This window comes from Prorops nasuta, unplaced genomic scaffold (genome assembly GCF_024137725.1).
Source record: "Prorops nasuta isolate Cenicafe-Biocafe unplaced genomic scaffold, Cenicafe_Pnas_1.2 PNAS00050, whole genome shotgun sequence".
Lineage (NCBI taxonomy): Eukaryota > Metazoa > Arthropoda > Insecta > Hymenoptera > Bethylidae > Prorops > Prorops nasuta.
The window spans coordinates 930,259-954,082 of NW_027116847.1; the positions used below are offsets into that span (position 1 = coordinate 930,259).

The following is a 23,824-nucleotide window of genomic DNA, read 5'->3' on the forward strand; positions in this document are numbered from 1 at the left end:
TTTAAACTAAATTGTTCTTATTCGATAGTCTTTTAGAAATGGAGAGCAAACAGATTCCAATTCAACCATGAAAAACGTATAAAAGTTTTATTTTATACATGGACAGCTATATTATAGTTGCATAATTGTATAATTCTTTTTATCAAACACTGTAGATCAACTATACCGAGTAATTCCAATTGACTGTATAACATTTAAATCTCGTATAGACACAAAATTGTCCTTTAAGTATACATACATTCCATACAATAATACATCTTGGTTCAAATTAAACTTTAATGCGGGATAGGCGAAAAAACAATCTGTAACGCTTTCTTACAAGTAAATATAATTCACATATAAATATTATACGATTGTACGACTGAAAATATTCATAACAAAACAAAACTTCGTTTACGAAATAAGAGAGAAAGTTCGTACTTTGTATAATATTAGTTGACCCTGTTCTTGAAGCGGCTTCTATCAATTTATTTGTAAAGTAATATAATTAACAAATATATATATATATATATATTCGAGAGTGAAATAATATATTAAACCATTAAGTTTTGACTTAAAGGGGACAGTTGGAGCATTGCTGTTTTATTTTTAATTACAAATATCTGAAAGGAACTTTCTTTTTAGATTCAAACTTCCTTCTTAAGAAATGTACTAAATGTACATTTTAATCAACAGCAAGCATACCTAACATTTCCAAAAATTCTGATAACAATAATAATAATTATATGAAATTTTTTATTAATATTGTTTACCTCTATATGTATAAATATACCGTGTAAACGAGAATGTTTGCATCCATAGTTCTAAATATCTCAGAACTCTATAATAATCCTTTAAGTAACTCATATATAGTTCAGTTTTTACTGCTAATACTCAATAGTATACAAATAATTTGTATTACTCTATGAGTATATTATTTTCATAAATAATTCTTTTACCAATTTATCTCATACAAACGTATCGTCCTACGATTGAAAATAAAAGAGAAAAGCCTGTCATGGATCATCAAATGTATACATATACACTTCTTTGATAATTTCTTTTTGCTATAACAATATACATTTACATACATAAGTTTCTCATAAAAAAGTAGATCAATTTATCTGTGGCATGGATATTCGTCACATCACTTTCTTCTCTATTTGTTTACATTTGTTGTGGATGAGTGCGATTTTGGCAAATTCTTGCATTAGCTATTTAAATAATGCAAATACCGATTTCTATTCAATTTTACGGTTCAAAAGTGACATTCGTATGGATGGTTGATTTAGTATTGTATATTAACTTGTTTGCATGACACGGTGATACGCACCAGTGACAAGAGAAATAGAAATCTTAGTAAATCACGGTGATAGTTCACGCTACATCTCTTTCGAAGAAAGACTGTTTAATAAAGATATAATGACAAAAATAATTGTCTGTAATGATTGTGACGTTAAAAAATTTGTCTAGAATATTCGTACCATTCAAATAATCGTGATCTCCAGTGGTCTCGTTTAAAAAATAACACAAGATATATCGGCGACTCTTAAATACATTCTAATTATTTAAAAAAGATATTGATACTCTTTTTAAAGTTAATATCTCGTTTTCCTTAAAGGCACTAATTTTTATCTCGGTTTCCGTCTGTCAAACACACGCTTTTTTCTAAAATAGTATAATATTCAATGACAATGATGTATGTACAATATTTAAGCTACATCGAGTACATCGATGCTCGAATTGAAAATAATGGTCGGAAATCTTAATCGTAATATTGCAATTTTATGAACCAACATTTTTCCCATGGTTATGAAGGTTTGGTCTCAAAGCGACGGCGCCTTCGACCCAGAAATTTGGCCTCTCAAGCATGCTCTGCCAAAGCGATAGTTCCCTGCCCGTAGCATCCATCCAATCCACAGGTTTTCCATGATGTTTGCCTAAAAACAAGGAGAAAAAAAAATAATGAAGAAACTATCAGTTATATTAACGAGCAAAGACCTAGCTGATCGTTACACGGTATTGACAAATCGCGTTAGTCTGAAGATTGAGGTAAATAGCCATAGATAAGAAAGAGTCCATTGACAGCCCAAAAAACTAACCAGTTCCAAGATTGAAGCGAACGCCACCCAAGAACTCATTGCTAGCAATACGATCGTGGTCCCATACTGTTAATTCAAGACCTCGCTCTGCCAGTTCTTGCAGACTGACATCTTTATAGACAAACGTGTGACCCCAAACCGGGGATCCTCCGCATCTCCGTATAACACCGGTTTTCTGTTTACCAGAACGACCTTTATCCGGTAGCAAGTAACTGTAAAAAAATTGCATACGTTCAATCATTAAAGTTTCCTTCGAACGAACATTTGAAACCAAAGAAATCAATGGATTATAAATTATAACATTTAGTAAGAGCATGTTTATTTGATAAGTCTGTATTACTTAGAAAACACTGTAGGAAAAAATAATTTTACAAAACATAGCTATCCAGAAAATTTTCAATGTATAATTAAATGTTAAATATTTCGTTATAATTTTGTTGATTGAAGTAATATAATTCTTCCAACGATTTCGTAACGATAATTACCTCTTGCAAAATGGATCGCACGTTCCAGAATTTTTCGCTCGTGTCTGCAAATTTCTGGCTTCCTTGACGAGCACGTGCAAGGCACCGCGGCTCCAACTCTTTTTCGCTTTTGCAGCGCCCCGATCGGTGCTCGCTTCGCGATTCTGTTCTTGCTGCGTAGGATCCGGCGGCACAAACTTCAAGCCAACGATCACCTCGCCTTTGTACGACACTGGATCGTCGAAAGGCTCTGTCTATAATTCACAAAAAAAAAGAAAATAAAATAATTTCAACAGTTTTAGCCGCATCATTCATCGTCCAACAATGAGATATTATTCTGCAAAATATGTACGTATTTAATTAAAAATTGTGCATTCATCGGGACAAACGAAATTAGTAACCAAAGAATGTGCAAACAATAGACAATGCGAGTGAACACTTATAAATCATGCGTTTGCACAACTTACGGTTCAGCGTCGATACCAATCTTTGCTTTATTGTTTTGACAATGATATAGAGAAACTAGTATCAACTTACTCGTTCCTGAAGAGGGTACCATCGTGGCGTAGGGTCATCAAAGATTTTGTTCTCCAAGGGAATCCGCACTTCGCCGAGAAAATCGTTACGACCAAACATATCGGAATGCCACACGGTTAACCACAGTGTTCTTGTTTCTAGGCCACTCAGGCTCATGTGGAACTGAAATTTTTTTATGGCAAACGATCGAAAGAAAAATAAGTTTATCCAAATTCCATGCACACATAAGCAGATGCAGATGCGAACATTCAAAAGGAATATTAGTGTAAGAAGCTTACCTTTAGGGTCTCGTTGAACTCTGGATTTAAAGTGTGCTTCTTTACTTTCGTTTTTCGTTTACCGCTCTTTGACTTATCGGGTAGAAGGTATACCTTAACGTATCTGTTAGAATAACAATTTATATTATAATCGGCTTTTCGTGCCAACGCAACGATCGATCCCACTCGGTGAGTCAAGATTTTCTTTTTAATTCTAATTCAACAAGGAACAGCATTGCACAAGGAGAGTTATGCGTTGATATAAATATGGCCAAAATAAGCAATGTGCGCAATGTAATCAGAATCGACAATAATAAACAAATGTAAGATAGTGTACGGTAAAAAAGAAAAAATAGAATTGAAGAAAAAGCTTACGGATCTGATCTCTTTCGTTTGGTGTCCACCGGAGCGAGATTTTTACATTTGGTAACGTGCACTTCGAAGGTTAAATGTTTATAATCATATTGCATTGAAAATTCAACTTCTCCTGTGACTGCCACTGATCGGCAACATCGGCCTTCGCCGGCACCGCTGTACACAGATGCCATTGAGTCTGAACGGGCCTAAGGAATAAATCAGATAAATCACTAGCGTATAATCGATATTATTCCTTTAATTTGTTTATTCGAGTGAAAAAACAGTCTTTCTTTGAACAAAATTCACTTCCTAACCAGATGAAATAGCAGAATTTTAGACCTGGATTCTCTACCGATCGCGGAGAAACTAACCCGAAAGCAGGTCTTACTTTTGAAAAAACAAACGCCACGCAGTCTGATTTTTGTATTTCAAATTGAAATAAGATTAATTGTTGGTCAGTTGTTTCCGAATTCAGTATTAAAGAAGGTTTTAGACCTATCGATTTCTATACCGAATACGCAAAAACTGACCCAAAAGCAGGTTTTATTTTTCGACTCGGAACAAATAATTTCTTGCACAGTGTTTGGACAAAGAGGAAGACGGAGCGAGAACAAAAGCAGAGAAGAGATTGTAACTGTTGTTTCGTACGAACTTTATCTGACTTTATATACAACTAGTCATAGGAAGTGCCGTGTATAGGAATATATTATATTATATTAACGAGCGACATACCCCGAGACTCGATAATGATGCGCGTGTAGCCATGTGAGCAGAATGTAATCCCGGATCCATGTCATCCATATCCACGACTGTATGACTAGAGCCTGTGCGAGATCCAGCGCCAATGATAGGCGTACTGCATGCCTCCGATAGACTGCTACCATCATCTGCTACAAAAAACCAACGCAACGAATTAATTAGAAAGCATCGAAAGCAGCATCAACGTCTGCATTCTGGGTAGCTCCATCAAAGCTTCGATATAAGAATGCACGCACATTGACATAGTACAATTATCATGCACTACTGATCCAATAGACAACATTTCAGCATAATGAACAAAAAAGTATTGAAAATTTTCTACGCTAATATAAGCAGGCTAACTTTGCTTCGGTTCTGGCTTGCAGTTCCTATTAAAACGCGGGGGACACTTGGGGAAAAGTTCCAATGGATTTTTCAACAATTTCTCTACGTCCCTATTTTCGTCCACTTTCTCCAAAGAAAATGTCACGTTTCTAGACTTATCCTTCTTGAACGGCGAGTATCTCTTGAAATTCGACTCCTCTCTTTTCTCTTCGGTTTTCAAGGACCACGAGTCCTCCTCGGGGCTGGTCTCATTTGTCTCGTTATTCGTTTCTGCCTCGTCGATGCACTCCAGTTCAATTCTTTCCTCTATCGTTAATAGTTTTCTCTCCTCGACCAATTTCTCGCTCGGGCCATTCGTCGCTTCGTTTTTAACATTGGCTGCTTTTTTCCTCTTGCCACAGGGCAAGCAGCCACCACCACAACACTCGAGGAAGTACCAGTAGCTTAAGCGTTGCAGTCCATTTTCCACGTTGCTGCTACGAGTAATGTTTTCCGCGTCGAACGTAGAATAATCGCTGGACATTTCGTGCATTTACCGCAGGGGACGCGTAATATCTTCTTTACTATTTTCTCTAGTTTTCCTGAAATTTAATGGACTCTTTTTCGACGAGCACGATCTAGAACTGAAATGCTTCGACTCAACTACAGTACGTTCCTTATAATCTGTCAGACGGAACGACACTGCGATAAGAACGATTCCTACTTCCGGCTATCCCCAACAAATCGCGCCTCGTTCAAGGTTATTCGTTGAATTTTGATAAACAATCCTCGATTATCGAACGCGGCCCTTCTAGATGCAAGGAGCAACAAGTTATTTAATTTGCTTCAAACTATAAAATACTAATACAATTGTATTCGAATCGCTCTAAATAATTTTGCTACAGAGCGCTGATGGTAAGTCTTGACCAATTCGGTTTTTAAGCGCTGGCAAATATAGTAGAGCATGACGTGCACAGTACGCCTATTTAATTACATAATAATTTTCGCGTTACCGAACAGAGAAAGCAATACAGATTCAAATTATAACGCAGTACCAATTGGATATTAATTTAAGCACTTCGCAAGTTGCTTTTAAGCTTAACGAGTCGCAGAAATCTTTTATCTGTTTAAGGCATAGGAAAGTCTAGCTTTCGTTTGATTTTAAACGTCTACGCATCTATAATACGTACATATATATATATATATATATATACACTATATGTACTATGAACTTGAGTAAACCAAGCGCAATAGTGGAGCCTGAGCACAGCAAGCGTGGAACCTGCACACGCACACGCATTCACTCACGCATTCTCGCCGACAGAATTTCGCCATATGCGGGATCTACTAAGTCTACTGGAGTATAGGTATAGACTCTCGTAGAACTTGGCGAAAGTTTCACAGAGCTCACCGTGTAATTGATGCAAGATAGAGCTTACTCCAGTGTTATTCTGTAAAAACGAAGGAACATCAGCATGCATTACTGTTCCGATGAGTAAAGGACAAACCAAATCAACTCGAGGCCTTTTTTCAATGGCGATATACTCGAAGGATGTCTACGATCATCCGTTCTCCATTCATCCAGCAAAAACTCGACACGCATTCCAAAACTCTTTGGTCAAACCGCCATTATCCGTTAACTTTCACGAAGCGTGCACTAACTCAAACGCTCGAGCGGCCTTTTCCAATGTAATTCACCTAATACGGATAACGGAAAATTACAGAAGAAACGCATCTATAAACAATTTATCAAGGTACATCTGGAGAACCGCAGAATCAACCATGATTTATCTTCTTTATTTGTCCATCCAGCTTTCGTTCAGTTTTAGCCTTATAACTGTGTTAGGCGAATAGTTGTTTTGCTTTTGACACAGTACCTACTGGTGCACATACCGAGAGGACGTGTTAAAGCGTGGAAATTCCACAATGAGCTCGAGCATCGCTAATTATGGAGACTTTAATTTCCTTTGTTACTGTTGGTCCTATTTCCTCTATACACACATATTTCTCATCAAAATAGAACAAAAACTATACTTTGCTATTGATATTCTAGGGAGGGAGAGAGAGAGAGAGTGAAAATTGAAAACTTGTTGGCTCCAAGGTACTATACTGTATAGTTTTTTTTTAACCTTGAATGTATTCTGCAGTTCAATAAGTACCGACACGTGGACGCGGCTACGTCATAATCGATATTGCGGCTACGCGCGATAAACGCAACACGATGGGAGCAGGCATCGCGATGAAAATGGAGAATGTTCATTAATACATGAAAATGGAATAGCGGAATATTGCTTGTTGCGAAATGGTATGGCTGTTGGGATATGTCCAGAGAGATGAATTATGAGTAAAGAGGTGGGAGGCAAGTGGTAGCTCACCGGTAGTGAGGGAAATTGTTTGCTGGCGCCTCGACCTTGAAGCCTCACGTTTGCCAGGCGCCGACTGCGAAGCAGAGATCTGTAGGCCAGGAGCGCTAATGGCACGTTTCGGTCCCATTCCAAGGTTGCTGTTCCTCGCGAAGCCAGGAGGCCTGTACCTGGCTGATTTCACGCCAGAATGCTGTGGCAAAAAATGGTAGACACTGTGGGCTTTATGCATGGTTGAGATGGACGTTGCCAAAGAGGATGTCAAGCTCGAAGGAGCAGCAGAGGCTGATAGTCGCGGAAGAGAGTTCGTAGCTGCCGTGATTGCCGACTGCATTCCACGTGGTAATGTGGTTGCGCGTGATTCACCACCGACACCATACTCCAGCTCGTCCTCGGTATCCTCATCCCCGGCTGATGCACCTGCAGTAATACACAATGTTCATTATAAAATTCTTATTCATAGTTAAATGCAGAGACTCTCTTATTTAGAATTATAATCGTTATACAAACCAGACTCTCCCCTAGTATTGGCGTCCGGTACCGAAGACCTCCTCCTGTTGCTCCAGATTCTCTCCTCGATAGACCCTCCACAGTTAGCAGCGTTGCTTCCGGTTCCACAACCGCCTACACCTCCGATCGAACCACAACTTCTGACTCGATCCAACTGCTCCCTGGAGAAGCTCTTCGGGTTGAACAGCAAATCCCCAGCACTGCGTCTCTTCGCTGCCATTGCCAAAGCACTCGCGCTCATTCCGCCACTCCCGTCGTTGGAACACGCCAGCAGGCTGAGTTTCGTCCTCGAGTCTGCAGCCATGAGGGCGGATTCGAAGCTTCCGCGCCAGGAGAATCGTTCGTAATCACTAGCCTCGCGTTCCTCACCTTCCTGACCGCTCGATGCAACCGGATGATTGTTGATTAGCAGGAGGGGGTCGTGAGATTTTGATCTGGGTAGTTGCAGGTGGCTGGATGACGTTGGATTGGTCGAGTCTGACGTGGAATCGTCATCCTCGGTGGTGGATGCAGAGGATGGAGTTCGATGATGATGGTGGTGATGGTGGTGGTGGTAATGATGCTGGGAGTAACGTCTCCAGCTGGTTGAATGATGTTGAACGGCTGGTCCTCCTTCGGAGACTTCGTGCATCAACGCTACCAATCGGCTACCGATATGATGCATGACCTTGGCGATTAAAGGTGGACTACTATGAGACGTTGAGCTGGCGTCGGAGCTAACACCGTCACCTGCCATCTTCGTGAAGCTTTGAACCAGCTTCTGGTACACGAATGCGGTGTCCCTACCAAAGCAAGGGGCTTGCATCGGTATGGAACCAGTTTTCTCATCCCTGTCCTTATCCTGCAGCAAAGCATCTTCGGCAGTGGTGTCGAATTTGCTGATTATCTGCTGACAACTTTGAGATATCTGCTCTTGCAAGGCTGACCGTCTGCCTCCTGCAGTCCCCTCGAGATCCGAACTCGTATAATCCGAGCTGTCGTAAGAGTCCGACCAAGTATCCTCGGAGCTCAAGTACTCGACGATCTCTCTGACCTGCTCGTCCCTTATTCCTGGCACCGTCTTCATCAGTCGCGTCAGCTCGTTCTCAAAGTATACCAATTGGGGTGGTTTCGTACGATTCTGAGAATTTTGCGAGCACAATCTGCTCTTGGATGAAGACCCACCGGCTAATCTGGGACTCGGAGCTGGAGAAGCTGTTTGACTCGAACTGGTATTATTCGGAGCTGTCGAATTCTGACCGTTGGAATTGGCGACCATCGTTTTGAAGAATTGACGCATCTTTGACATCATCAGGTTGGTCTCTTCGTCACTGGACCAGTTGTTGAAACTGTCCTTTCTCGACAGTGATGGATTGGCTAGATGTGGCATCGAGGCTGGACCAAGCGTGTGATCGATCTTACCCGAGTTTGATTTCTCGCACAAATTGCTGTCCGAAGCTGTCGATGGGCCGTTGTTTCCACGAGGATCCAGCCTCGGTCGTTCCTTCGGATTCTCGCGATTAGCCTCCGATAAAGCTTGAGGATCATCGGGAGATTTTTGGTGTTGCAAAAGATCGTCGCAGCTACCGACGAACCCTGAGTCTCTCGACTGATGCTTCGACCTTTGACCGGAAGTTAGATACTCCAGAGAGGAAGAATGAACATTTCTAGAAGATTCGTTTGCCAAGCTTGGAGATGTGGATGGATTGGCAGAACCGGATGTGGATGAGACTGAAATGCTTTCGGATTGGGGTGTATTGGCGCGTTCCGAATCCTCAGAATTGTCTGCTTCTACCTCGCGGTCAATCTCAGTCTCGCCAACCAGTACCATTTCTCTGATTGGCTCTGGTGTCTTGTTTCTGTCTTCCGGTACTCTTGGACTTTGAGTTCCCAAGTTCCTTGGCTTCTTCTTCTTCCTCTTCACGGTATCGAACTGGCCGTCCGTACCGAAGGCTGGTATCTGTCCATCCTCCGCAAGATCGGTTTCCGTTGACGAACCTTCGGACAAGGTGTCCTGGGAGTCTTGATTCAACGTGAGATCTTGCAGAGAGTTCTGAGAGCTGAGATTTTGCGAGGTTTGCGTAAGGGCCAGCAGATTATCCAAAGAGGAACTGTGGGATCTTCCGGTACCCCTAGCACGCACCAATCTCTTCCTCCTCTGAGCCTCTGGACTAGGTCTACCTTCAGAGTCGCTACCAACGGATCCATCCGAGTCCCTCCTGTCCTGATCAAAACCTAAGAACTCCGAGAGAAAGTACTTTTCCAATCTCGAAGAGTTCAAGAATCCTTCGCTAGAGTTTGATTTATCCGGATTGGAGGTCGTTGGACTGGTCTCGTCCTGACCTAGGGATTCAAGGCCTTCCGAGTAAATGGACGAAGTTTCGGAGAGGCTATCGATCTCTCTGGAGCCTAGACTGGAGCTGTTGCCACCCTCGCCTCCCAAACCGAAGAAGAAATATTTTTCCAGCTCGGAAGCCGAGGGTGGCCTTGGCTTCTTCGTAGGACTTCCCGTGGCAGGATTAGGTTCAGCCTCGCTCTCCTCGCACGATTCCTCGACTATGGTGTGCAGAGTAAAGTCTATAGCTTGTCTGTGATAACCTCTGAGCTCCTCCTCTCGATCCCCAACGTTGTTCGCCTCATCCTCGGAACTCTCCTCCGTGGCCGTGGTCGCACCCTGCTCCTCTTCGTCGTGGGAGACTTCCTCGACCCAAGAGTCATCATCGGCCAATCCCTCCTCCAGTATAACCACTCCACCAGCACTGGAAGAATTTTCATCGCTCGACTGGGAATGCGCGCGTCCACGGTTGCTGTCAAGCCTCTCCGTTCCGGCTCGTTCCTTTAACGCCACCTGTTCCTCTAGGTTGTTATCCTGAGGACGAATAACAGTCCCAGCACCACCACCACTACCACCGACCTTCTGATTGTTCTTCACAGACACGTCGTCGCTCTCGCTCGCACTACCGACGCTCAGGCCACTGTCCACCTCAGTCTCGCAGAATTGCGTCTGATTCTGAGAATTCTGAGACGAACGCTTCACCATCGGAGCTCTTCTCTGTGGCTGACCGAGTTTTCGTCTCGGTTGTTCCGTCGATGCCTCCAGGGCCAGCTGGAAGTAACCCGCGAGTCCCTGGCCACTCGGTGGAACGTCATCTGGCTGCAACAGCGTCGTCGTGTCTGACGTGATGACGCTCACAGGCTGATAGGAAGATTCTTGAGTTATCATCACGAGACTTCTGTACTTGTTGTTGTGACTTCCCGAGCTGACGACCGAGGGAAAGTGCTGCTGCTGGGCGTCTCTGCAGGATTCCTTCGTTGAGAATTTGCCAGAAGAGATTCCATTCTCCTTTCCAGTGGACGGGCGTCGCTCGACTGAACGGAACCGTGTCGCTCCCCCCTCTCCTATCTCTCCCTCTCGCTCACCAACACCATTACCTTCACCGACGTCTCCTACCACCTGTCCATTTCCAGGACCCTCGCCTCTCACCCAACCGCTGTCATGCGCACTATCCACGACTCTCTTACGATTTCTGTTACTGCTACTACCACCTCCGTCACTGATACTACTACTACTACTATTACTACTACAACAGCCACTTCCACTACTGCCACCGTTCTCAGCATTTTTAAACATCGCTTCGATCTTTGTTGATATCAAGTCGTTCAACTTTTCAGGCTCCTCGGGATCATCCACCTCCTCCGAAGCATCCTCCACCATCCTCTCGTCCGAAGTACTCCAATTTCTCTCACGATCCTTCGAATTAGTAAAGGTAATTAGCTTCGATTGCTGATGACTCGACTCAGCGGAATCATCGGCGGCCACTTGTTGATTTATTGATTTTTTCTCGTTGGACTGCATCTCGCCATTTTCCACTCTGTCCCGCGAATCTTTCCACGCTCTTGCTTCGCTCGACTCGTTCAACGGTACCATGAATTTTGGCCTTTTCGCGTCTTTACCGAGTATTTCGAAAAAGCTGCTATTATAACATTCGTATGACTCATTGGCAGGTGTTATTTCGTACTCGTGTAACTCGTCGCTGCTAATTTCACTGCCAGTAGTGTTTTCAGTACTGGTGGTACTATCGGTAAGTACCACGCTCGAATTTAAAGTAGACGAATGATCGCCGTTCGATATCAACTTGTTGTTACAGTCGCTGTTATCTTTTTCATCAAAACTTTCAACCGGTGCTGTCCCTGATACCTGTTGTTGCTGTTGCTGCTGCTTATCTGCGCGTGTGTCACAATGTTCCATTCTTGTCGTTAACAAAGCAATTGATTTCTCATCGTTATTACAATTATTCGGGGTGGAGGAACGAATATTTTCAGCTGTAATCACATTTTCCAAATTTCCATCACTTTGGTTGGATGATTCGTCAAGCTCCAATGAGTCTGATGTAATATTCGAGTCTGAATTATCTAACAGATTACTCAACTGCGAGTTGCTACTTTGTTGTTCAGTCTCATTCCTGCTAGGGACATGCGTTATTTCAAAATTTTGAACAAAGTCCGATTGCAAATCCGGATCTATCGGCCTGATAGATTTCAGTTCAATGCGATTATCGCAAGCAGCTTCATCGATATTAGCGATTTCATTGATTTCAAAATTATCCGTAGATCTAATCTTACGGTAGGTCGTAACGTTCTGATCCGATGATTGAATCATCGTCTTATTGGGATCGTTTTTCACTTTATCCGTGGACACTCTGGTATCCTCGGCGTCATCCACTTTGCATACGTTGACGGATTTTTCCAAGGAGTCCTCGTCGAGGAAAGTGACGCGTTGTAAAATAACCGGCTCTCCATCTTCGGACAACGACGTGACGCTCTTCAGAGTGACGCCTCCTTCGGCGGAATCGGAATCCTCGGCTTCATCCTCGTTGTCCTCGATCTCATTGTCGCTAGTGAGAGAATCGTCGTTGACAACGAAAACTCTGCTAAACCTGTGCGAAGCTGAATCATCCTCGAGATCACTACTGTCCGCCGAGGATCTTCCCGAGGAGCTGCCTGAATTTTCTCGAGCATGCTGGTACATCATTTCCGGATCTCTGCCATCGAACGAGCAAGAGGAAAGCTTTTCATCGGCCTTTCTATTATTATTATCCTCAGTGTTCTTCTTACTTTCGTCCTTTGCAACGCTCTCCTGTATTTCAGTGCTCTCCCTCTCGTTGATCGATTTTATGGCCGACGAGGAACTGGCTCCGTGACCATTCCGCGCGGTATCAGCCGTGAACCGTGATGCCTCGGATCTGGCCGGTTCCGATGCCGATGTGTTGGCGGGCGAATGGTACAGCCTGGACGCAATTGGATGATCCTCGCTGGGTCTGAAGGTGCAGGTACCAGGATCAAAGACACCCGTGGCGAACCGAGGATCCAGCCTACTTCCGTGCAGAGGCTGGTTGAACCTCGGGTGCCAGGCGAACCACGCCGCTGCTGGGTCCCCTCTCAACCTGAGAACTCCTGAATCCCCGTGAGACTCGCCAGCTCTGCTTATCATGGAAGAAGCTGCAGCCGCAAAGTCTCCGGTCCACAATGACGCCGGGATTGGAACTGGATAAGGAACTGGTACCGGAATTGGCACTGGTACCGGAAGCACGCTCGTTCCTTGCGAACCACCGCAGGCCTGAGGAAAACAAAGTTGAAACTGGATGAGCATTCTTATCTGTTATACTCTTATCAAGAGATATCTTTAATTCTAGATACGTTATCGGACTCGCTGCATGGTGATGGTAACACTGTGTTTTTGTTTCAATATTAAAGGAAGTAGAAAAATTGCAAAAATTGAGTATTTTTAGGAGTAATTGCGTACCTGGCAAGCAGAGCCACGACCAGGACAGCAGCTCCAGTCCTGTAGTGTGCTTGGTTCCGAAATGACGGTTGTCCCGATGATTGGAACTGGAAGGCCGACCGGAAGTGGCAGGGAACCACTCTCGAAATAGTCCCAGTCGCAATCTTCCAGTGACTGTGCGTGTGCGTGAGTACGTGGTAAACCGTTCAGGTATGAGGAACTGGAACAACTGCTATCGGCGTCATCCTCTTCACGACCGGAAGAAGAGTCCGAGCTGATGAAGACCAATCGCCTGTAGTCTACGATCGACTGGTGATCCTGGCCTTGTTGTCCAGTTGGACTCTCCTGCCTTCCATCTCGGTCAGCGACGTCCAGAGACTGCAGTCCAGACAACTCCTCCACGCAACAATTCCTCGCGTGCGAACGACCTCTTCTTCGCGAACCTTAAAGGTAAAATACAAGAATTTAATTTCCATTTCATTGATAAAGATAAATTCCCTTAATTATTGCTAGACATTGTTCACGGATTACTGAACCACCTGGTCAATGGCACGGCTTGTGTTATCAGTACTGGTGAAACTATATATAATTTTCTCAACTCGCGAAGCTCGAGCTGCGAGCGACGTTCCATGAATGGCTCCGCAGAACCGATACGCCTGTTTCCAAGCGCAAAACGGCCATACGTAGCACACGACCAGGCTAGATCGGATGAAAGAGAGATCGATGGAAGACCTTAAAACCGATCGCAAATAAGGGAAAAAAAGCGACTGACTGCACGACGCGTCGTGTCGCTGACCAATCGAGATTAATCGAATTTCGTATTTTGTAATTCTACCTACCAGAGAATTGTTGCAAGATCAATGTAGCACGCGACAAATACAGATCTATCTAGTTGGACACTCTTTTCGATTGATTTCTTTTTTCAGAAATGAAAAAACGAAGATTTTTACTTTAGGATATTAATTTTAAGAGAACCAAAACGATCTTTATCACAAAAATTGCAGCAGTGCTTTTCGATTCATTCAACAAATTGCGAAACGTCACGTGCGAAAGAAATAACGATTATTTGGAAGTTTTGATCGAGGTGTGAGAAAAGTTTTCTTCAGGATTTGGCAATGATCGTACCGAACGTGTTAGGAAACAGGGTGGGGAGATGGAGCACTGTCATATACACGCAGAGTGAACAATTCGCGTGGGTTTCCGCTGCTAAACTGAAAGAGCAAAGACTAAAGAGCGTCGTGCAGGCATAGTCTGTACAGGCAAGGAAGAAGAGGAAAAGGGTGGAGTGGGAGGTACACCTGAATCCTACCTGTATACACACACAGTAGAGGCAGACTACAGAACAGAGCATCGGTCAGTCAGTCCTCCCGAGGTACGAGCAGAACGCTATCTATAGCACTGATGCTATAGTATACATTATTGCCACTCTTTACACCGGGTGTTGCGAAAAAATCAACTACCTCAATACCGCGGCGTATTTACCTTACCATAATAACCTTGCGCCGCTTAAAACGTATGCTAACGCAGCGATTATCGTCGGTACTGATTAAACAAGCCTCGTAACTTTTCAAATCAGCACAAATTACTTGATGACAATTTTCTATTCTTTCTCTACATAACAATTAACGAAAAGAACAAAATTTTGATCTACGAATTGCTTTTTCATGAAGTTTTTGAGTGCAAGTGCGTTAGGCAAAACGGTAGAAGAGGGAATATTTTTCAGCGAAACAGAAAAGGCTTTTTTACAGCATTATAGATATTCCTGCCACATAGGCTTTGTACATTGTTTCCACAAGCTGCCTCGCTTCGCCTCACTTGCCTGCTCGTTTGCTGCTATACTGGTTCTCTTACCCACACTAGTATGATACACTAGCTCCTCATGTATCACAGAACTTATTAATTCTCTAAACCTTGCTAGATCAATAAATCTTTTCTCACCCAGCAAAACATTTCCTACCGACTACCTGTAACTAAAGCACAAAATTTAATCTTTAGTTTCAAATATATTTTCCTCCTTTAATTGTTAAAAAATCATAACACCAAATCCCAAATTACACCTTATTTAAACAATTGATAGACCAAATCTTGATATTATTTGTCATAAAACCTTCTTATATATCTCGAATTTTTCAGTAACGAAGAACGTTTTTAACTGCATTTGACAATAATAGAAGGAGTTTGATAGAAATTGTCATAAATTTGAAAATGTTCAACTTTTGAATAGAAAATATAAAAGAATACAAGCACCGGTATAAAACAACAAAAAGTACATCGACACCAAGACTGTGGCTAACAATTCGCAAAGTCTTCTCACGTCCATGTTAAAAGAGTGCTCTTCCTCAGATGGCTATCATGAATTATGAAACGCGCAATTTACATTTAAGCCAGCATTACAGTCTCACGTGCACGCGTTGTACATGGTTCAACGTTACTCATCCCAAAAGCTGGAAGAAAAAATTGTTGTCGAGCGGTTATAAAGTTTCTTTGTAGAATACTTGAATTTCAGAGAGGCCTTTCGAAGCAACGGTATACGACACAGAACCGATGCGAGGCTCGAAAATACTGACTGATGGTCGAGTTCGAGTTCGGACTAGGTTTCGATAATCAATTGGCCTATCAGAGCACCGCGCATCGTTGCTGGCATTAACGCCAAGCCATGTGGTTGATAAATCTGTGTGGAAGAAGGTTTGGATGAGAGATTACCTTGAGCATCGAATTGTCGTCTCCTGCGAAACATTGTTCTCCCTTGCGAGGAGACTGGACCTGCCCTGATGTGATTATCATCGTGCGGCTCATCTTCACCAGCACTGGTAGCACTATCGCGGTGTATTATCTCATCGCTTCTTGCCAAAGCTAGGGTGCCGCTGTTACCGCTGAAGAACTTGACTTTCCTCGCCAAATCCACGTAGCCGTGCAGTTTCGTGTCGTTTGGCCTTGAAACAATTCATCATGCAAGTTCACAAGCGCAACGTTCTCCCATTCTATAAGCCATGCTAAAGCATACCGAAGACTTTCGCTACCGCTGCTCTCGTATCTAGCGCTGCTATTAGATTCTCGCCTGGTCCTGGTTATCGTATCCCTGATCCTCTGAGACGCGGAGCACGAATCACCGGCTGTTTTCCGTGGAAGCGCTGGCGTAGGTTCACTCTCGCTCTCTCGGGGACTGTACCTCGAGGATCTCGTGCTCAAGGGACTCGCTTCTGGTGATAAATGCTGGAAGAGTAATTGTTTACTCGATTATAGTTTCTGTAGAATAATAATACTGCTCTAGTAAAGAGAAAGGCTACTTACGCTGGAGCAACGCTTGTTCGGTGTCTCATCCGTATCATCAGGATTAGAAAATTCTTCTTTAGAAAATTTGCGTCGAATCTTTGGAAAGAAGAATCAATGAGTGAATCTAAATTAACCATGAAATCTTATCGAGTACTAACCACTTGAAATTCATCCAACTTTTTCCCCAATCCATTTTCCGTTTTGCATTCGTTACCATCCACGTTCTGTGTATCCGAATTGTTCGCCAAATTCGTTGCGCAATCTTTAAGGAACTTTTCCGTTTGATCCTTGGCAGAATCGTCCAACTCCTTGAGCAAATCGTTCCTAACCTTTTCAACGTCCATTTCGAGTCTCTTATCAGCCTTCGCGATATCCACAATGCAATCATCCGTAACGTCCATTATATTATTTTCTTCCATTTCTTCTTCTCGAGTCTCCCAGGATTTTACTGTTTTACCATCCGAGGTTTTCGTTTCGCTACTCATCGACGCTGCTCTACCTTGTTCGCTCGTTTTCAATTTCCACGAGTCGTTCAATCGCAAAGATGGTTTTCCTTTCAAAACTGTCGACGGAGTCGCATTAACGCTCGAAGCTTCTCTGCTGCCCACGTCGTCTTTGCTATCTCGGCGTGGATTTCTAATGAATTTCTCGTTTTTCCAATCAAGATTATCCTTAGCGTTGCTTTGTGGGGACTGGGGCAACCTCGACTCGTCCCTTGCTGTATTTCGATGGGTCTTGACAATTGGTGAACGAATATCGTCTTTGCTGTCCTGCCTCTTCAAGCGATCCTCTTTGCTTCGTGGGGATAATAACTTCGGTATCAAACTAGGTATATTCACGTCCTCTCTACTGCGACACAGGTCATCGGTACTGCCTCTGTATCTAAAATTCATAAGAGAGAAAAATCTTAATCTTTACAATGAAATCCAAGAAAAGCACTCACCTTTGAGGAATAAATGATCGTTTGGTAGTCTCCTGAGGACTTCCGATATCTTCAAATTCTTTCGAGCTTCTCTTGAATAAAACTGGTATATTTGACTTTCGATCTCCATGCTTCGGCGGAGTTTGCCTGTTTTCCGGTGATATGAACCGATTAAAGATTTTAGGAGCTTTTAAAAATGAAATTTTCGAGTTGGATTGATCCTGGTGGCTTCCGGTACTCGAGTCCTCGTGAGTGTCCGTCTTTCGTAGATTCGAACCACGATCCTTCTTATATCTTACCCCATCCAGAGCCTCTTCCTCGTAAACTTTTTCATTACGTTTTACAACTGCTCGCTCGTTACGGTTACTGCTGCTGCTATTGTCACTCCGGTCGAATATTAAATGATCGGTGTTTCGAGCAACCGATTCCTTTTCAGCTTCGTAGCTTTGCGAGAGACTCTCGTCTCTTTCAATTTCTCTCTCCGCTATAATATCCGGATAATCGTGATGACGTACTGGAAAACTTCTATACAACCGCAACTCTGACGATTTTCTTGGAGCGGACCAGCGTGACGGTGGACCTGTTCAAACGACTCTCTTACGTTAACAATATCCCATTGTGGAAGAAGCAAAGAAACTCGGTATGGAAAATATTGTTACTTACCGTTAATGGTCCAAGCTCGGCGAATGCTGTGCTTCAATATATCGATAGGAAAATGTGATCTCTTATCGGTGCCAGCTATTTTTGAGTTAAAATTGTCGTAAACTCTTTTACCGTTGATCGTGCACGGCTCTCTGATAAAAGGAAAACGATATTGAAGCAAAATGGCCAATGGAAATGTGAAATGAAATCACGTTAGAAAAACCTACAGCGATACTCACAGCGTTTTATAGCAATTACGGCAGATCCATTCGAGGTCTTTATTTGCATGGGAACTTTTGACCTCGGTTTTGCACTGCCGGCAGATTTTCCGTTTGCATCGAGAGCAGGAAGCTCCGGTGTTGTAGAATCTACCGAACGGAGCCGAGCATTGCGTACATTTTCTTCCTTGCTGCGACAATTCGACCGACGACTTGAACAAACCTCGCCTCCTGAAGTACAGCAGATCCGGTTTTAATTTCCTATAAACAAAATCATTTATCATCAATAACGTTATTGTTTCTCGCAGCAGGACGAAGCAGAAAGGAGCAACGTTCTAAATAGGAGTGGGAGTATGTATTATATATACAGTGTGCCAATTTAAAAACATATACGTATACCGCCCTCGATTATTCGGTCCTTCCACTTTAAGAATATAGTGCTTCTTCCAATGACCCTCGCTAGGGGCTTCATGAAATTTCACAAAAAATAGTTTTAACAAATGTTCCCTTTGAAAATAAACTCAAAGTATTTCGGACATTTCTTTATCGTCTATAAGGACAGAGATATCGAGGATAATACCTTCTCAAACTGACATACTCTTTATTCGCATAATTTGTTTTGCTCGTTAATAAAAATTTGAGAAAAAATATAAGAAAAACACTAGCGCTGCGTATAAATTGATCCGATGACAATGAGTCATAGGTGGTCCCCCCAACTGACCATGTATCTCTAGTTCCTTTCGTAATGAAAAAAGTTTCGCGCGACCACGCAGAAAAGTTGCTACATCCTGCTGCCAAGTGCCAATACTGTACCGGTGCTGTGTCGTAGGTGTTGCATCTCGTGGGTATAAAAATGCTACGCGTTTCTATCTTTGACAGCCCACCACATTGGTCTCTACCTTACGTAAAATCCCAAACGGTACGGTCTATATACCTCGAACCTCTTGCGAAAACTATCCAAATCGGGTCGATGTATATTCTTTCCAATAACCCGTTTATTTATCGACAATCTCTCATCGTACGAACTATCAATAAATATACATTATTTGGAATCTCGCTTGAGAGATAGTAAGCCTTATCTGCCAATAAATGATATTAGAGGGGGGGGGGGGGGGTAGTGAGAGAGTTACCTACACACTGGCGTCAATCAAAATACTAAATATAATAGAATAAATTAAGTGAAGCACGAAACGACACAAAGGAACGAATATATTTAAAGAGAGAAAATTTATCACTGAACAGATCGTATGCACTGAGCCCGGTGTTCACTTTAGAACTGTAGACACACTAGAGCAATAGCGAGTACGAGGAATACGAGTACAATGACAACAGCGAAGAAACACGAGCAACGCTGCCAAGCTCTTTCGTGACCTGCGAGTCGAGACCGAGGTCTTCGGAGATTGTGTTATACGTACACTGCCAATTTTTTCTCGACCTGCGAGTCGGGACCGAGAGGCCTCCGGAGATTGTTGCCAGTGAGTTAATAAACTCTTTCGCGATCTCTGCCGCGACTGTCTCTGGAAACTGCTGGCAAAGTCTTTCGCGACCTGAGAGCAGCGAATCGCCAGTTGCGACTGAGGTCCTCCGAGATCGCAGCGCGACTTCCAAGTACTTCCAACAGTTCCAACTGGCCAACGACTCTGGACGCCATCGCAAAACGCCTCGAAAAATTCGTCCTGCCACCACCAGGAGAAAACAGGTCGACTACGCGTCGCCCTCTGTTTCCAATTTTATCCAGGTTTTCATAAAAAATTTGTAAACATTGCTCGTCGAATTTTTCGCAGCGCGAGTTTCTGCTGGAATAACGCGCGCTCCCGCTCCCCTCTCTCGCGCGTATCTCGTTTCTCTCGTCTTTCTTCTTCCATTCCACCAGCGTGCTCTCTCGCTCGCGCGCACTCTCTCTCTCTCTCTCTCTCTCTCTCGCACCTCGACAAACGATACCAGAGCCACGTCGTCCCTTTCCCATCCAACCTCTCCTTTCCTTTCCTCTCCGCATCTTTTTACTTTCTTTAGGTACTTCCCTTCCCTCGTGCTCTTCTCCCTTATTCTTTTTTTTTCACGCTACTCTCTCGTATCCTCTCCCCTCCCCTTTCCCCTCTCCAATCCTCTCTCTCTCTCTCTCTCTCTCTCTCTCTCTCTCTCTCTGTCGACTTTGCTCTGTGCCTCTCTACCTTCACGCTACATTTCGTTGCGAATCGGTTTGTTCCGGACCAGCGGAGGCGGACTGGACTCAAGCATTAACCCTCCATCACATTTTTCTCACTTTTCACGCAAAAAATGAGAACTGTAATCCCCTGCATTGTTCCAATCCATTTCCTCATTGTTTTTCCCTCCTTTGAAACAGCAGTTTGACACTTTCGTGTATTGCCAGTCAACCTAACTTTCGAAGCAATACAATTATGCAGCGCATTAAGTGTGGAAAAACTGTAGAAATTGCCAAGTAATTAATTGCAACTAATTCCAAGGCAAGAATTCCCAGCGACATTGTGCATTTTTCATTCGCGTCGCGTGTAGCATGTTCTTGAAAAATTGCTGTGTTTAGAGTTTTCAATGGGAGTATTCGAAATGCATGACGGATTTGTCCCTGTGTGGAGGTACGCGTTTCGTGTTTGACTGGACGGACGAGGCAGGTTGGACGAACGTCGAGTTATCAAGATAACTGGAAAAGTTAGAGTTGTTGACGTTAAAATTGATTTATTGCATCTGAATGAAATGATTTTTATCGCGAAGAGTCGGAGGAATTGTAGTCGACAGAAGTTGCAGTTGCAAATCCCCGTAGACGGCGCATAGGTATGCATGAACGTCGATAGAACCGTTATTTAACCTTAAGGTTTTAAGGTCCGCTTCTTTCAGTATAAAGCTTCGGACCAACCCATATAAGTATGTATCATTACCCAATTTCACGTTGATCCTTTTAAATACGAGCCATAAAGTTAAACTTTAAGAAGATACAATTCTATAGACGCGGAATAATATTACCTATCGTACCAGTTAGCGATTCGAATCTAGATTAAACAAAAGCATCATACGAGTGACTGTGCGTAATAGAAAAGCTCCGGTGCATACTTCTCTTCAACAATTTTGCCACGTTTCTCTTGGTACCTTATTACCGGTAAAACAATTTATAATTATTCTTTGCAAAACGAAATTAATTATTCCAGAAAATCCACATTTGTAGATGTAATTATTTCTTTCTGGTCAAAAATTACTCCCTGAAATATTCTGCAGAGCTGTACAGACCTTTTTTTTTCAAATTATTGATAGAGAATAAATTATAACTATTTATAACGTCGGTTTTATTACTTTTTTCTTTTGTAAAAAAAATGCCACCTTACTGCCCTTAAGCACTGCCAAACGAGTAATTTGGTCTCCCAATAACGAGTTTGTAATCCAAAATTTGTAGCTTTTCTTGAATGATATTTTCCATTGATCGTGCAACTTAAGAGATGCTGTTTAAAAAATATACCTTTCCTATTGGTAAGTTGGTCGTTTCTGAAAGGATAATCATGGCGAATATTGCACGTTGCCATGTGAAAGCGGCGTTCGCTTATGCTATATGTTATATTCTGTGTTTTATTCTGTCGCGGAAGAAGGGGGGAGGAGGAGGAGAGACGAGCGTGTAATGTCTCGCGTTCGCACGGGGGTCACAGCTAGCCTCGAGGGAGCAGTCATTGACATTGGGAAGGACCGTCGCAATAATACCTGACTAATATTTTTGCAATTTCTTTTCGTATGCAGAGCTGCATACACATATAACTTTTTTTATCATTCTTTTCCTCCATTATTGCTCTTCCTCGAACCACTCAGAATGTCCACTTTACAGTCCCTTTCCACAGAGACATACCATGACAAGAGAATTCATCGAAATTTGCGCACACTCAACTTTACGAAATAATTTATTGCATCAATAGTCCGCTTGAACGATAAAAGAAGTGTTTTGAATAATTTATAAAACATGAATCGTACGCGAAGCAATTATTTTTACCAGAGTGCCTTTTCCGATATTTAATCGCTGGATCGTCGAATGGCTCAGTTTACCGCCTTGAGCGAGATAGAAAGTAAAGTACACTACTAGTGAGACTGATAAGTTCGACGATAAATAGAGGTTGAATATTTGTAGGTGGAGTAGAGATTTTCCTGGTTAAGATCGAGGTTGAATTTAAAGAATGCAAGAGAGAATTACCCGTGTTGCTCTTCGTCCGGGGACGATGGTTGCTGCGTAATGCGAACGACATCCGTCGTCGACATGGTTCGTCACTCGTATCAGTGATCTTAACACTCTGTCGCATAACTGGACATTTGAAGGAAGCACAGAAGTATGCCTGTCATGAGAAAAACTTTTCCCTACGTTTACGATATAGAAAAAGAGAAATTAGAAATTGAGCGAAGAAGCAGGCAGGCAGGTAATGGAGAAAAGCACGTGCACTCTCGTAGGTTGATCAACGTGTGTAGCAGCCATGCAGCTCAAGCCTCAAATACGTGTCCAGGCTGGCTGGCGCCCGTCAAGGCTAGCACAAACTCAACTGGACGATTTATACGTATGGACCACAACTTTCATTCTTCCCAGACTTCTGTAGAATATAATACGTCGAAGCACAGTGTCTTTTATAGTTTAACACAGGACACAGAGTCTTTTCTGCGACGATGCTGATAATTTGGCCGCCGAAAGATCCGATCAATTGGACGATGTATCACGAAGAATGCGCGGCTTCTAACCGCGCAAAGCGGTCTACCACAACTCGCTTGTGTCGTCTTGGTGTTCTGTTGCTCGCTGGATCAGACATGCCGCACCTCTACGGCTCTCTACCTATGCTACACCTCCTTGCGAGTTGCCTGCCTTCTCGTCGGTCCTCCGCTCAGACCCGCTCAGTTCGCTCCATGCCTACCCATACAATAAAAGAACCAGATGCCTGCCTGCCTGCCTATACTCACTCATATACCGAAGCGAGTCGAGTCGTCGAGTCCGACAACCGAGTGAACCGAGTCGAGCCGATTCCTTCTTTCTTACCTGTTCGGCTCGACTACTCGCTACTCGGCTCGGCTATTCATCCCCCCGTCCCCCAACAGCTCTAACTACTCACAGACTCGCAGTTCGGGAACCTGCCTCCCCTGCCTCTGCCTGCTGGTCGCTCCCTCTCTTTCGCACTCCAGCACCAATTCCAATTCCAACTATTTCCAACTTGCTCCTCTACCTCGTTCTTTCATTATTTCCATTCCATCCCCCCTCTCTGTTTCTCTTATCTGACACCAGCCAAGATTAACTTGATACAAGTATATCGTATTCTCTTTCATATGGAAAAACGTTTTTCTGCGAATACAGACATTATAATAATACTCCACTGCTCCATTCGATACAATATGCACATTTAAAATGCTT

The 23,824-nt window shown here is 43.2% G+C and overlaps 1 protein-coding gene across 3 annotated transcripts; it reads right to left on the reverse strand.

The window, feature by feature from the left end:
• Positions 1-70: 70 nt before the first annotated feature.
• LOC136784167 (serine-rich adhesin for platelets-like) lies at positions 71-23,824 on the reverse strand. Of its 3 annotated transcripts, none has more exons than XM_066744684.1 (18): positions 22,631-23,824; positions 18,469-18,708; positions 18,251-18,381; positions 17,609-18,167; positions 16,824-17,547; positions 16,684-16,761; positions 16,397-16,605; positions 16,096-16,325; positions 13,414-13,835; positions 7,632-13,227; positions 7,134-7,541; positions 4,429-4,583; positions 3,715-3,902; positions 3,361-3,463; positions 3,083-3,244; positions 2,567-2,799; positions 2,082-2,293; positions 71-1,919 (listed from the first exon to the last, which is right to left on the reverse strand). In XM_066744684.1, the coding sequence occupies exons 1-18, from the start codon at positions 22,693-22,695 to the stop codon at positions 1,765-1,767; spliced, it is 9,870 nt and encodes a 3,289-aa protein (XP_066600781.1). In that variant the 5' UTR covers positions 22,696-23,824; the 3' UTR covers positions 71-1,764. The 3 variants fall into 3 exon arrangements, with proteins under 3 accessions (XP_066600781.1, XP_066600780.1, XP_066600782.1); XM_066744683.1 differs by having other exon boundaries at positions 4,429-4,586; XM_066744685.1 differs by lacking the exon at positions 3,083-3,244 and having other exon boundaries at positions 4,429-4,586.

What these genes read in the sequence shown, in the direction of transcription:
- LOC136784167 (XM_066744683.1), bottom strand. Translation starts at nt 22,695, where the DNA reads ATGTCGACGACGGATGTCGTTCGCATTACGCAGCAACCATCGTCCCCG. An exon ending in CGATCATTTATTCCTCAAAG is followed by an intron (nt 17,548 to 17,608) that starts GTGAGTGCTTTT and finishes TATGAATTTTAG; the next exon opens with ATACAGAGGCAGTACCGATG. An exon ending in CAATACTAGGGGAGAGTCTG is followed by an intron (nt 7,542 to 7,631) that starts GTTTGTATAACG and finishes GTATTACTGCAG; the next exon opens with GTGCATCAGCCGGGGATGAG.